The sequence below is a fragment of the Rousettus aegyptiacus genome, unplaced genomic scaffold (assembly GCF_014176215.1).
Source record: "Rousettus aegyptiacus isolate mRouAeg1 unplaced genomic scaffold, mRouAeg1.p scaffold_m13_p_1, whole genome shotgun sequence".
NCBI lineage: Eukaryota > Metazoa > Chordata > Mammalia > Chiroptera > Pteropodidae > Rousettus > Rousettus aegyptiacus.
Window position 1 is genome coordinate 6,362,665 of NW_023416284.1, and position 15,715 is coordinate 6,378,379.

The 15,715-nt window shown below is 48.7% G+C and overlaps 1 protein-coding gene across 2 annotated transcripts in view; it reads right to left on the reverse strand.

The window, feature by feature from the left end:
- The window catches only part of MTOR (mechanistic target of rapamycin kinase), a 105,056-nt gene that overhangs the window by 30,224 nt on the left and 59,117 nt on the right, over positions 1–15,715 (reverse strand). For both annotated transcript variants that reach the window (XM_036228649.1, XM_016149390.2), the window contains 3 exons: positions 8,898–8,973; positions 5,746–5,885; positions 107–207 (listed from right to left, as the gene is read on the reverse strand). In XM_036228649.1, the coding sequence (XP_036084542.1) occupies positions 107–207; positions 5,746–5,885; positions 8,898–8,973 (317 nt within the window). The remainder of the gene's footprint in view (positions 1–106; positions 208–5,745; positions 5,886–8,897; positions 8,974–15,715) is intronic.

Sequence of the window (15,715 nt, forward strand, 5' to 3'; positions counted from 1 at the left end):
ACAGGCCTGACGTCTCTACCTGCAGCCACGGCGCCTTACTTTGCAGATGTGAGCACCCGGCCTCGCTCTCCCCGCCCTGACTGGGGTGCCTGTGGGGAAGCCTCACCTAAACCCCACGCGGCGGCAGCGGCCATCCGGGCCATCTTGGCTTGGGTCTCGTCGTTCACCAGGGTCCACTTCTCACAGCACTGCTGGTGGAGCTGCCCCCTGAAGGGAGGAATCACGCAGCTGGGTTAACTGAAATCACCTCCATCTCCTGCTGCCCTTTCACCCCGTGGGCTCCGGGGGCCACCGAGGATCTGGATGATAGGGGCCCGCCTCGAACCAGGAGCCTTTAAATAAAAAACACTTTCGACTGGGTCACATAATAGAGACGTGACTGGCAATTTGTTATTCCTATGGCCCGGTATTCACAATTATGTCTGAGAGTGAGTTTGTCAAAGATACACTGTCTAACTCTATGTGATGTAAAATGTCCTGAACATCTGGCCCCCTTCATAAATATTAAATAACTTCTCTCGCATGCCAGTAAACTCCAGCTCTTTCCCTCTGGCAGGCCTACAGAGACGGCAATCTGAAGAGACACATCTGGACATTCATTTTGGGCTCAAAGCTATAGGGAGAACGGGCTCTCAAAAATTATTATCCAAACGGTTGCAGGCTGAAATGAAACTCAAATGAAATCAATCTCCCTTCTTCAGCGGGAAGAAGGCTCTACAATGGTCATAGCTACCAGAAATGCAAACACTGCTTATTCTCAGAATCTCGTGCAATTGTGATGAGTGTGGGTAAGAACTGTGAGATGTCGAGATTATGAATGACGCTCAGCAGACGATAGTACTCAAAGACAGCGGAAGCGCTCTCAAGAATGGAGACATCCCATTGACAGCTGAAACAGCTGCCCTCCCGGGCTCCACTTCTGAATGAAAATAAGAGCCTGCCCCTGAGCAGATACGAGCCCTGCTTCCGTGCGAGCTTCAAGACTTGGCGAAGAGACTCCTCAATCTTCCCCGCTTTCTGAAAGAGATGCTACAGCATGTCTGAACTTGGTACTGGGACTGGAGTCGAGAGAAAAAGGTACAAGTTCCAAGTGGCCCAGCTCAGAAGCCTCGTGGGGCATGAGCGGCACCACACTATAGGGTGACGTGGGGGAGGGGTAGTGATGAAGGTGCTGACGAGGGCCAAGCTGAGCTCACGGAGCTGACGGGTGACCACGTCTAGGAGAACCATTCAGGCCCATTATCCAGAATCATGGCAGGGCAGTCATTCACTTCACCGTTTCTCCAGCACGTGGTCAAGAGAGCCATGGACACAGGTATTCTAACTCAATAGATCAAAAAGGAAGAGGAACTGGGCAGCCACTCTGACGCTCAGTGACAGCAGTAGGATGAACCTCGGTACTGGTTTCGTGCCTTCCAAACCTAGGAGACTTCCCTATGGGGTCCTGCTGGGGGTTACCTTAGGGCAGTAGTTCTCCAATTGTCACGTGCCTCAGAATCCCCTGGAGGGCTCCTTCGTCTAGGCTGCTGGGTGCTACCCTGACTCGGGTCTGCACTGGGGCCTGAGAATGTACATTTCTAACAAGTTTCTAGATGATGTTGATGCCGTGGTCCGGGGGCCACAGTTGAGAACCACTGGCTCAGGGCATAGGAGCAGCTCCTCTGGGCAGCATATTTTGTTGGGGTCCTGCCTGGAGGCAGGAGAGAACGCTACGGGATCTCTGAGAGGTCCTTCTAACCCGAGAATTCAAATTCTTATAGCTCGTGGCCACGGCAGTTCAGCATCCTCCTAGTCTTTTGTCAGGACCGCTTCTCTCTGTGCCACGGGTCTAAGGATTTAGCTTTGCTTTTCATTCAGAGGCAGGGAGCAAGTTCAATGTGAAACACACAAACTATTACCGCAGGGGACAAAGCAGGGGGGCGCAGGGCAGTGTCCTGGAAAGGCCGCGCCCCGACAGGGGACACGGGCACCGCCTGTACACTGTGGCTGTGTCAACGGCTGTCACACCCGGTTGGTATAAATGAGGTGGGGCTCCTCTCCTACAAACATTTGTTACAAATAAGAATGCAGACTATTCAGAGCCCTAACTCTCAAAGGCAGTGGGGGGAGAACACGATCGAACAAATAAAAAACAGGGACCATGGGGCAAACACTAGGATCTGTTTTCTGACCCCTCACTGCAGACCCCGGAGGACAAGGTCGGAGGCCCACTCCACCAGCGCAGCAGCAAAAGCTGAGAAAGTGTCCTTTCGTCGGGAACAGCAAAGTGCTTGGCTCTCCCAAAGAGTCTGTTCTCGAGGACCTAGAGGCCATGTAAGGAAGAGCATGTGGAGGCTCACCTAGGTTCACCCCGGCTGCAGGTATGGCTGTGTGCGCCACCGGGTTGGGGGGCCGACTCTTGCAGTCAGTTTCCTGGAGGCGGGTGAAACTGGAGGGAGGGGCAGGGTCTTAACCCCGTGGTAGCCCCAGATCATTCCTGACGCCACCTCTGGTGAACTCCTGCCTCAGGCATGTTCAAGAGATACACTCAAAGTAAAGGCAATTTAGAAATTGCACTCTAAATAGACTTGATTGAATAAACCATGTAAGAAACCTGCATATGATCAGGAAAATAATTCTGCTTCTTTCATCTCTTTTAAAATCTCTTTTCATCTGCCACACTCTTAAACCTCTTGGTCAGCATCGCTGGCCGCTTATACTTTATAGGTAATTATCAAACTGAAATAAGTCCAAGAGATCAGAGGCAATGGGACCAAGCACTGCAATGTCAGGAGCCCTGGATGCTGCTGCTCCTGGGAGACCTCAGGCCGGCTGTGTTGACGTCCATGGGCCTCGGTTTCCACGTGTCACATGAGGGGACTAGACAAGACTGCATCTAAAATCTCTCCCACTTAACCCGTCTAAGGAAAGTGGTTGTCTTAACCTAGTTCTCGTTTAGGGGAAAAAAGTGCAGCTCACTGTCAGCATTAATTTAACATCACGCGTAGGAGGGCTGTTTTCTAGGAGTTGACGTTTCAGCGGTTAAGAATTACTGTATTTTGTAAATGGAAACAGCCCTTCTAAAAACAGAATGTTATAAACAGAATGATGTCATTCATTTCCAAAGACGGTTGATACACAAGAGTGATGCGAAAATAATAATAACAGCAAGATGGGGGTGGCTCCACGGTGTAGTGGTTAGCACGTCTGCTTGACACACAGAAGATCCTGGCTCCGCGCCCCAGGTGGAGCACAGGTCATACCCCGGGGGTGCAGCCCAAGCCTGTGGGAGGGGACGCCCCCCCTTCAGAGATCCAGTTCTTAAGGGGAAATGGCAACATCCATAGGGCAGGGGTGGAAGTGATGGGGTGTGTGGGGTGGAATCAAAGAGAGGGAAAAAAATAATAAAAGCAAGATATTTCATGGCCAAACGTTGGGGGTGAGGTTAGGGCTGCCATCCGCGAGTTATGTCGGGGTAAACGTGCCGCTGGTGGTCAGTATTCTCGAGGCGCATGGGAAATGGGTCAAGTTAGAAAAGCAGGGGAGGGGAGGGGACCAGGAAAGGTTTCAGAGGAGGACGAGCCAGTTCAGCTGGGAGGATTTCAAAAACTGGAGAAAGGAAAAGAGGAGGTGGGCAATTCAGGAAACTGAATGAACAAATGCAGAGAAAAAAAATTCTGTGGGGTTTGGAGAAGACTGCACAGTTTGGCCAGAGCTCGGATCGCGAGGTCAAGGTCACTGAGAAACAGGCTGAGATAGCGGGCCGGAATCAAAACGTGAAGGACTTCCACGCCTCGCCGTGACATTTACACGTAAGTCAAAGGGCAACTGGGACATACTAAGTCATTTCGGGACTTGTTAGAGTTGAATTTTAAGAATGTTTATATATATTTTTTATCTTCCTCTTAATAACAAGATAACCAATTTGAAAGTTAAAAAAATTGTCTTTGAAATAATGTGGCTAATTCTTAGCATGAATGTCTTCAGCTTCAGATCAGTACCGTCCAACAGAAGAGCCTGCGGTGACGGAAATGTTCTGTACGTATACTGTTCGATACGGTGGCCCCAGCCACACTGGTTACCGAGCGCCTGGAATGTGGCTAGGGAGACTGGATTATCGATTTTATTTAATTAAAAAACACCCACATCTGGTGATGGCCGCCATATTGAACAGTGCAGTTTTAAATGCCCGTTGGGCATAAAAAAAATACCCACCCAGCGTCAGTGGCACAAACTAACGCAGCGGCCTACACAGCACATGCTTCCTCACTGCCCCCTCCGGGGCACCTCTGGCTCCAGCCCCTTCTCCACCCCAGCTTCCCTCGGCCTCTCCTCTTTGCCACCACCATCTCTCCCCTTGGACAGCCTCTGAGCTGGCCTTGCCATCTCCTCTCTGGCCTCCCCCCAATCCCCTTTCCATTTTGCTCCTACGGCGTTCTTTTTATAATGTAAACCCGTCGATCCTGGCCCTCCAAATACTTACATGGCCGCCCAGTCGCCCTTAGGTTAAAGTCCAAACTCCGAACTTGGCCTGTCGGCCCCACACACTCTGGCACCTGCCTGCCTCTCCTGCCTCACCTTTTACCTCCTTCCACATCACACTGACCTTGCAGAACCCTGAACATACCGGGCTCATTCCCCCTCACAGTATACGTCCAAGTTAGATGTCACTCCCTACTGGAAGCCTTCCAGAACCTTCCAAGCCTGGATTAGGGCTCTTATTTCCCGCAGCCCCCTGGGCTTCCCCTTTGTAACTGTATTCAGTCTGTATTACAACAGCCTGATTGTCTGCTCTGTGAACTTGGGGGTAGGCAGGGACCACGTCTGTCTTGTTCATGGCTGTGTCCTCGGGGCCTGGCACAGATATCGGCAATGAATAAGCTCTCTGTAATTACTGGCTGAATGAATGAATGAATGAATGGGGACCAGTCCACATCTAACGAAGTCGGCTAATCTGCTCATGGGAAGGTTGTATGGCATTTTATCTATTTAAAACTGTGGTTAAACAGACCACTGAAATATGGCATCTTGTTTTAACTATTTTAAAACACTGCACTCGATACTGGAAGACGGGATGAAAACCCTTTTACCATTTTTTCTGCGACACACCTCCGAAACGCGCCAAACCGAGACGCAGGCAAGTTCTCAGTTACGCTTTCCTGTGCTTCCCCCCGGAGCACCGTGCTCCTCTCTGCGCTCGCCTTTGCCTGCCTCCCGACCGCGGTCCTTCCTCCGGGGAGAAGCGCGGGATCCTCCCCTCCCTCCCTGTGGTCTTCCCAAGCCCCGTGCATCCCATTGTCGCTGTTCTCTCAGGCTCTGCTAACTACCCGTCACGTGCCCGTCGCATCGACCTCACAGCACAGGCCCTGTGTTCTGCCTTTTTTCCCCTGGAGCCCGGCAGAGTGCTGGGCACGCGGCAAGCATTCACTAAAGGGGGCGCTCCTGAAGAGGGCAGTCATCTGCTCTCCTTTTCTGCATTCGTCAGTAAGAGCCAACGAAGAGGTCTTCACCAGTCAGTCCATGTCAAGAGGCAGACGGGAGGGGTAGGCGCAGACAGACCCCAGGGGCGCACCCAAACCTGCCCTGTCCCAGAGCGTTATAAAGATTAAGCTGTTGTTTTAAGAGCCTTTCTATTTAGCCTGAGACAAGACGGAGAGAGAAAAACACTAAAGCGATGGATGATTCCTGGGAAAATACCAAGTGAAACAAAAGCGAGAGTCTCAGGTGAGAACTCCGCGCGCGGAGGCCTCTGTGGACGCGGCTCACCATTCCCCCAGGGCCTCGAGGCAGCGCATGCGGCCCAGCATCAGCTCTGGGTCATCCTTGTTGGTGTCCATTTTCTTATCATAGGCGACGAGGGCGTCCTCCCACTCATGCAGCTTCTCATACCAGGTCGCCTGGATCTCCTGCCAAGAGGAAGAGGAGGACTGCTGTGAGGCACGGAGAGCGAGAGGGGCGCAGTTTTGAACCCGCGCACGCTCCTTCTTAAGGTGCCGTGCTGAGTGTACGATCCTTCGCCTATCGTAGCATGCCTGGGCTCCGACTGAAAAGAACTCCAGGGTATCTGGAGGCATGTCTGGTGACATGGAATGTTCGTTCCTTGGCGCACCGATGGAATGATTCTGGGATAATCTGAGAGCAGATGTCAGGCCACGTTCCTCCTTCCACCACTTCCTGCCCAGACACAGAGGCCACCAGAATTCTAGCATGTAGGGGCGTGAGGACAGGGGAGACCATTTGGGACGGCGGGAAACCCTGAGCAGAGCTCCTGCAAGGATGCCAAGGCCTGGCTCTGCTGGAGTGCTGTCGGTGGGCCACAGGGCAGGCATGGCAGCTGCTTTCCTCAGGGGGCCAGGGGGACAGGCCGCATCTGCGTGCTTTCTGGAGGAAAACAACTCGCTTTTTAAAAGCTCTTGATTTTCCGTATCTCTTAATGCACTTTTAAACTTCCAGGAAATAGTCATTTGAAATATAACATAACGCTGCCACTTAAAATTCTTTGGAAAACCTCCCCCCTCTTCTACAGTCTCTCATCCAATGTTCCTTCCTGCTCAGGGCTTGGCAGCTTTACCAGTGCCAGGGGCCAAAGGGTGGGTTCCGTTACTGGGCAGATGGCGTGCCACGCTGAAGTGCAGTGTCAGCCACATGAGTAAGAGGTGCTGCAGTCTGGAAGTGGCGCAGTGAGGCGCTCTCGATGGTCAGGGACAGTTTTATGTCCCTGTCTGCCTCCAAGTGCCCTCCATCTCAGTCTGTCTTCTGAGATTCTTCATCGCCAGCTCAGTAAATGACTATTTTTCCTCCAGACCAGGGCAGTGGCTCTCCAGGGATTTCTTTAACAGTATGACTTTGTAGTGGAATCTGGATGATATAATGCAGGGCCCATATTAGTTCCCCCCATTACTCTCCTGTCCTGTTTAAATAAAACTGATATTTGAGTAGAACATACACGAACAGCTGCTGTGCTAAGCTCTCTGAACGGATCTTTTCTTCTCGAACCTCTGCAAGGAGGTCATTTCCATTTCAGTTCATGAACTTGTACTTACTTCTCCTCGTTTGTTTTCAGTATAGCCGATCCCCTCTCCTGCCCCTGCGTTAATGCTGCTGCCGCAACAGCCTTTCCCCCGATGTCAGCGGATAACGGGGTTTGCCAAAGTGGCCACACTTGGCTCCGTGAAAGGTAAAAACTACCCAAGCTTCATTTTCCAAGCCTATCTGGAATACTGCCTTTCTTTTATGACTAAATATGAAAGAGAAAACTTAGAGCAAAAAGCATGACTGTAAAGATGGTGTAAAATTAAAAACTCAAAGTAACTCTGGTAAATTTCCCGTTTTGAATTCCTATACTGGGTTGGAAAGAAACAAGGGGCCAACGTCTAATGTGTGGCGTACACCTTATGAACAGGCAGCAAGAGGGGGCAGCAGGCGGAGCAGGTCAGATAGCGGGCAGGATATTTGGAATTGCAATAGATCGCAGAAACTATAAAGTTTAAGCGATAAATCACACAAAATTCTAATGAGATTGTTGTTACATAAATTGTGCTGAGAAAGCACAGCCTCTGCCAAGAAAAAGCGAACCATTATCAAGTTTAATATGATTCAGCTACCTAAATATAATAGAAAATCCACCTGGGTTTAGCAATAATCTTGAAGCTAATGGCCACCTTTAGAACCTGGAAACAGGGGAACTTTCATTTACGGCTGGCACTCTGAGCCACCGGGGTATAAACTGTCTGTTGGCAGATCACCTGAACACCAGATGACTGGAACTCTGGTTTCAATCATCACTTGCTGCGCCCTAGAGCTGTATGGATATCAAAGGAGAGGACATCTTTGGGTGCATTGCATTAGGGGCCCTCTCTGCTCACTCTCTTCCCTCTGCAAACGAGGACCGTGGCAGGGATGGATGAGCCATAGTCTTTTCTGTTTTGTCATGTGGAGAGATGCTTTCTTTGTCTAGGTACCTGTATGTGCTCAAGATGGCAAAACGTTACCTTAAAAGTTTCGCTCCAATTTACTAGCCCTGGGACGTAGTCACAGTTTTCTTCACTTTAACTCACTGGGCACTTGATTAAGACAAAGCAGACTAAGTGACGTACATGACTAATAAAAGGTTCCTTATCAAATATATGGACCCAGAACTTCTTGACCTTCCAGGAAGTCAATGCTAAGCTGATTAAGTCGATGCTTTATGTTCGGTTAGGTAGTTACCAAAGCGCCCTCCTAGGACCACAGAGAGTCATGGAAACATTTTAATACTGGTAGGGCAAAGATGACAGATGAGAAGCAGCTATGTAAGCAATAATGAAATGGAACAATCCCTCGATAGTGGGTATAAATTATAGTGTATTTTTTTTTTTCTGGAGAACTGGCCACGGTTTCTTCTAAAAAACGTACTGAGGATTAACTGAGGGGCACTGGCAATGCTAGCTGCCAGAGATGACGCGAAGATAACTCAGGTCAGGGTCAACCACCTGGGCTCTGACTGCCAGACTGCCCAGGTTCAAGTCCTGGTTCTGCCATTTTAGTCACTATCTCGGCTCAGGTGAGGCTGTTATCCTGTTGGGGCCATAGTCTTCTCATCTGTAAAACGGGATGGCAACAGTTACCTCCACAGAGGGTTGTTGTGAAGGCTGAATCAGATGAAGTATGTAAAGCACTTAGCAAAGGGCTAGGCACAAGGTAAGAATTGGATAAATACCAGCTATTACTGTTTATTAGACTCCATGATCTGTGTTCAGTTTAAATACAGTCCACATAGCCACTGTCTCCTCCATCCTTAAGACATAGGTGAGCCGGCATCAGACTGTTACCAATTGTGAAAAAACCAGAAAGGGAAAGTAACTTCCTCAAGGTCATGGCTGAGTGCCTTCCAAGCCAGCTTGCTACTTCTTGCTTTTCGAAAAGAACGAGTCACTTACCAGCTCTCCGAAGTGTTTCATGGCATATTCTAACACCCCGGCTGCTGCCTCCGGTTGCTGTAGCTTATTATTAATACTGGGAAAACAAAAGGAAGAGGTGGTCACACTCAACACGTTGGAGCATGGGAGGTGTGGGGTCATTTGTGGGCAGGTGGCTCACCAGCAGGTTGGGGACGATGTCTTGCAGATGCAGAGAGAGCATCAATTATCTATTACCACCCAGAAAGCTCAGCCTGCATGATTTCAATCTGAGGAATGATTTCATCTTGATCCTATACTCCTAATTTTGAGGGGGCAGTATTTGGTGGACAGGAAGTCTTGCCTGCTCTGGGGCCTTCCTCCGGCCAGCACAGACTGGTTTCCTCTCAGATACTGTAAGTCAGGCAGCATGTGTCTGTTTTTCAAAAACTAGAAACCCTGGGTTCGAAACTGTCCCTGTTATAGAGCACAACCAGATGAGGTACGTTTGAATTTCAACTCTTACTTCCTCTCACTAGTTGCCTTTGGTATTAATAATAACCAAAATAAATAGGCTCTGTGGGCAACACAGAAGTGGTACCGAAGCTGGGTCACCCACGTCAATGACAGCCAACCCTAGGGATTGTGGCTCCATCTGGAATGCTCCCCTGACCGGGCCCATCTCCCTCCTTAGTCCTTCAAGGACCACCCCCGACCTGTGCAGCAGGGTGCGAAGGGACCACATCTAGTGTTACTCGCCTGGTCTCTGGCGGAGAGATGCTTTCCACTATTAGCACACTACTTTGCTGATGTCGTCTGCAGACAGTATGTGGCCAGTTGGAACTGGAGGGCTATAACCACATCGGGGCAAGCAGCAGTTAATGCTGGAAGGCCTGGCGCCTGGACTCAGTTAGTCAGAGAGGCGGCAAAGAGGTCCTGAAATCAGGACTTAGACCCCTGCTCCGATAGGAACCTACTTAAAAGACGAAAACAGCAACTTACACAATACTAAGCCTAAGCTTGAGTTACAGGAGGAAGTTAGGAGGGAGGGAGCAGGCTTGAGAAAGTCAAAGGACCACAACAATTACATCTGTTCGCAGGGAGGGAGCAAAATGTGGCAGACTGACTTAGGAGTCTAGACTGGTTTAATGAGCAAGGATCCAGTGTATTGCCCTGGGTACAAACTGTCTATTTGACTAGAATTGATTTTTAAGTGGTTTTGGGAAATTCCAGGGTTTGGTTTCAATGTGGTAATAAGGCAAGAGGTTGCTGTTATAAATATTATCTTTAAAAATTTGAGTTCCACCACATTTCTTCCAATAAAACCAAGAGGGACTGCCCAGAAATCTGATGAACCAGAGAAGTGAACATTTGTGAAAGTAATAATCTAATGCCTCGTATTTACGAAGCACATTTCAAATAATCTTTCCAACCTATTGCTCCCTTGACCTCGTGCATCCTTAGGACAGTGCAGAGGGAAAGGCATTCTCAGCCTTGTTTCACTTCTGGGGAGACTAAGGTCCATGAAGGCAGTGATTTTCCCCAAGGCCTGCAAGGAATGGGGACAGTCCTCAGATGACCTGAAGCGACCTTATGTCTGTTCTTTGTTAAGGCAGGAGGGGAAGCCGCTTTGGATTTGGAGTCAGAAGACCTGTGTTTACATTTCTGGAGGCCCAATCCTGCTACTTACGAGCTATGTGACCATAAGCAAGTCATCGTTTTTGAATTCCAAATTCTTTATCTATAAAATGAGGCTAATACTACCCCTTTCACAGGGTTCTTCAGGGAATTGAATTAAATAATGACCACGAAATTGCTAAGCGGGTCCTTATAAATGCTTCTTCCTTATCTGTCTTTTTTTCCCTCAAGGATAGATGTTGCTAGAAACATAGTTATATGCTTGTGTACAGAAAAAACATACATCTAAGGCTGAGACTTGAGCGGCACTAGCAAATCATCCTGAATGGATTATTCGAGTTGCGTGTCTAAGCCCTGGGCTCCAGGCTCTGCGACCAGAGGCAGACACACCGCACAGATGTTTCTCTCCTTCCTTTACCGGAGCAGACAGGCGACCTCGTGTGGGATCTGTGCGGGGTCCATTAGTGCTTCCATGTAGGTCTTAAGTAAAGCAGTGAGCCAGAATGTTCTCTGTAAGTTCTCTGCTGCAGGATTCAGAAATGTTTTTAATTTCACCGTGAAGCTGCGACATCATGGTTTCTTTTAGGAAGCCCTACAGAATTTTTCTAAGCCGGGAATGAAAAGCCAAGTCCAAAGAGACTAAGCCCACCGCACGTTCACTGTGAAGCAGGTCCCCATCCCTCCCGACCCCGAGGCCGGCTTCTCAACTTCGTTGCTCACTCACATGTGGCTGGGTGAACTGTATTGATCATTAATAACAATATAGATTTGTGATCAAACATAAAGATTTTGAAAGCATAGGGTGACAGGAAAAAAGAAAAACAGTATATATTATAATCAAATACGCAATATATCATATATAAATGTGTGTAACTTTATACTCTATATCTGGTTTTAGCCCTAATGTGGACTACTGGGATGGCCCGGGTAGGAGTATAAACTGCTGTGATGAGGAAGATAAGGCGTTCTCTGTTTGAACCTCTAAGAATCAGACATCAAAATCCAGGCGTTCTGATAACTGTCTTCTAATCCTGTGTTCTGGAACATATTCTGTTTTCAGGAACAAATTATAAACATTACCAAAGCTTGCAACACAAAAACAAAGACAAAAACAAAAACAAGCAAAAGTCTCTTCCCATTCCGCTTTCCCACTCATTATGCATTAAAAAAAGTGATCAAAATCAGAAAGTAGTGACTAGGAACTTCAGAGGAGGAATAAATTTACCTTAATATTGCTAAGGGACAGACCGATGTGGCTTTGCAAATTAAAAAAAGACTCACATGGCCCCAACTGCTTCGAGAAAGTCCAAGTAAGTCATCGGCATCATACTTCTCAGTTGAATGTGTGTGGAGGCAGGAGGCAGGCGAGAATGCAGACAGAGCCCGACGGGAAGGAGCGGGGGCTGGGCTCATTGGGGGGAACTACGGACTAGGCCTTTAGGAACTGCCGTGAACACTGGGGGTGCCCCTCGAGACACATAAGCTCTGTCCCACAGTAAGGGCAATCGCTGAAAAATTACAACGTTGACTAAAGGAACTAAAACACACCCAGGAAGAAAGAGCGGGATCAGTCTGAGAAAGGGTCCTCTCATCTGAAGGAAAGGAGGCTGTACGCGCCCACTCTGGACTGTTCGGAGAGCAGAGATTTTACGTTAACCAGCTGCTACCACCTTGTTTATTTTTCCTTTTTCCTACTTTTATTTTACTTCGGTTTAGAACCTTCTCCCTAAGCTACATTTCTCTATTCTCTCCTTCCACGGGGTCCCCCACGCGTGCCTACGAGACCGCCGGAGCATGCAATTACGATGTGGAGGTTCTCGGAAGGTAAGTGAACAGACTCTCGGCGCTCCGGACAATCTGTCGTCTTGTTTGGGACCTTAACTTTTTCTCCTTCCTCCATGACTTCTGGCACTTTATCGTGGGAGGCAATATTTTAAGACAACAACAGAAAGATGTCTAAATTTATTGAGAGCTCGCGCACCGTGCTGAACGCTTATATGTGGTACATCTCAGCCCTATGAAGCAGACCCTGTAATTTACATTCCCCTTTTAATATGAAGAAACTGTGGCCCAGTAGATCACAGGCTATTGGATGTCATCGCTTCCCTTACACAATGTATCGTTTCAAAGGCTCTTAAATAATAACTTAAGAGTTATATACTGTAACGAGCAAAATGTGACGGACCACGCGACGGTATCTTAGTTTTCCACTCCTGTCATCAGAAGGCGTCCCATGAACACTTGCGAAATGAGTGCATGAAAGCACTGGACGGGGTGTTCTGACCGGCGAGCTCCCTTTCCATAACTCGCCGTGCAGGACAAAGGAACCCCCCTGTGCCTTCGCCTGCGCCGCCTCACCCACACGCGGCTAGCGTTCCCCTCTGACCCCTCAGCTCCCAGCTCCTATTCTTTATTTCCTTTCCAAAGCTACTACTATGCCTTAAAGTCTCCAACACAACCGTCGGCCACGCCGCCACAGTGGGCTTTTCCGAGGCAACTTGTTCGAGGCTGCCAGGCTTACAGGATCCAGATCGCAAAGTGTGGGGTAAGTAAACTCAGCAGCTCCTAGCTACTACGTCTCCAGTCGCCTGTCTACTTGGGTGACACAAGCCTATCTCTTGAAATATCCCCCTTTTAAACTCAGATGTGGTTTTATGAGACTACAGGGAGAAAGGGTATGATGTTTGGCTCATGTGGAAAAAAATCACCTTTGCTCAAAAGTCTCCTTAATGAGGAACTCTGGTTTTATGGGGCAGCTGGGAGTTTTCTATATCCCGTTCTATAAACGCTCCTCAGTCTTTCCCTATTAATGCTGGAGCCTTATAAAGGGCAAACTGTTCAAAGCCCCAGACTGACAGGAGAGGAGTGCTAATGACATAAAGCAGACTCCACTGACATTGGTCTGGTTAAAAGAGATGTGACAACAAACAAGTTAAGCGAGACGGAGGCCTGGGCGGTAACCTGCCCACAGCGACGGTATGCAGAGAGGACAGGTTGACCAGGCTTCCCACCTCCTCTCAACGCGCACTGAGGCTGGAAGGAAAAGAGTCTTGAGAACTTTCTAAGCCGGTGGATACTGATGCCCGCTGCTGTCTTAACGGGGCCAAAGGGGTACATCTGTATTCTACTCCATATTCCAGTGAGAACGCCCAGTGGAGATCTCATACAGTTGTAAATCTATAGTGCGAATGGAAACTGCCTGTCCACATAATAAAACCCAGAGCCCACAAACGAACCTGCTGTTAGACAGCGAAGACAGGAGAGCTCAGTGAGTTAGGACATCAGGAGGGGAGGAGGCATTTCTTCAGATATATCCACTTTCATTCGTTCCCCACGTCAACATTTAATTTTTATTAAAGGAAGCTGAGGTAAAGACCTTGGAACTGAGAAAATTCTTGGCGATTGAGGGAAACACTTTCTAGAGCTGAAAATTAACAAATATAGATAAGAAACTGCCTTAATGTCTTTTATACCAAACAGAGTCTACCAAGCATCTTCTCTCTCTACTTTCTAAAAGCTTGCTTTCAGAAGTAGGAAAAGAGTATAAGCTAAGTAAGCCATGCGGACCCGAAGGAGCTCCTCACCGCCCTGGCAGGTTCCGGCTGAGAAGCCGGTGCTGGGACTTCTCTGCGACTGTCCCCTTGGAGCTTTTCCTCAGGGCTTTTCAAGGGCAGGTGGTGACCAGGTTCACCGAGGATGAATCTGACAGAATGGCTAGGTTGTAAACTAAGGTCTTAGCACTGAGGCAGTGAGAGGGTCCCCAGCTTGGATCTAAAGGCCATTGCTACCACCCGAAGAACTTGTTTCCCAAAGAGTTTTCTAAGTCACTGCTTCACAGGCTTCTGGGCTGACGTCAAGCCCCAAGTAGTCTGGCCAGGTGATTCCTTCCTTATGGCTCCTTTGGTTATGGACCTCGTCTCAGCCCTGGCGCCTTGGTGACCTTCGGCTATTCAGAACAAACTGATGCAGGATTATTCAACGCAAAGCCGGAACCTGTTGGCAAGTCGGTCAGATGGGGAGCATCTGCCATCACATCTGGGGGACTACTTAAGCTTTCCTAGCGCTCCCGTCAGGAATTTACGAGAACGTTACACACTTGCTTCCCAAACGCATCTGAGCCTTCTTTCTCCTGTCTGTTTCCAGTGCAGACCACAGTCTGAATTTTATTTGGGTCCCTGTCAAGTAAGAATTCTTTGAATTCCACTGGTGCGGGGCTGGTGACACATGCAACACAGCTGAGAGGGGACCTCGGTAGGTCTGGCCAAGGCGCTCCTTACCAGCCAAGACGAGGCCACCATGGACACCGCTTCGAACCCTAGCCACTATAGCAAGCAGTCTTTATTTCTCTTACAGAGCAGTAATGTTTTAGATCAGTCCGCCCCTTCCCCCCCAGCACCAAAACTTAGCTCTGTGCCCAGTGGGCGATGAAAAACAAAACAGCCCGATTCCCACACAGAGCCAGGAAGAGCTGGGGTTGCCGGGCCCTGATGTTTTTATCAGACAGTTACCTGGAGACTCTGGAAGCAGCGGAATGGACCGGGCAACTCAGAGACACGTTTTTTTTGACTAGGAGATGAAAACAGTACCCCTGGCAAGGTCAGACCCTCTTTCCTTGCGTCAGGAACCCGGAAATGGCAACTGCACTCCTTCTCAGTGCGTTAAGGAAGAGAAGGCTGGCCTTGTTAGGAGGTTTTAAAGCTGGGATAGTCGATGTCCTCGGAGCTCTCAGGGACCTATGGCGCCAGGATAAAAAGGATCTGGTGCGAGAGAGGTGGCCCACCTTGGATAATCAAAATGGTTTCCTGATGTCTCAGTCAGTTTAAATGGTATGTCTATAACGATATTCAGAGCACATGCTAAGTCATTATGTGAGGAACCGGGGGCCCCTAAGAATAAAAAAAATAGAATGCTAACAGCTATGTAAATCAGGGAACAGGGAGACAAAAAAATTCTATCTTTTCAAGACTGGTGGGGAGAGGTATATAATTCTTTTTTAAGAAAAATTGCGGGGAGGGAAGTTCACCACAATACAATCACCTGTCCAAAATGCTACTTTTACCGATGCATCATGTTTAAATAACTACATGTTTCCTACACCACGGTGACCAGCACATTCACGTAATTTTGTATTCTGCTTGGTCACGTAACACTGGCACGTTATACTTTATCTGGAGCCTTCACGATTACTTTTCATGGCTGCACAGTCATCTCGTCCCGTGTAC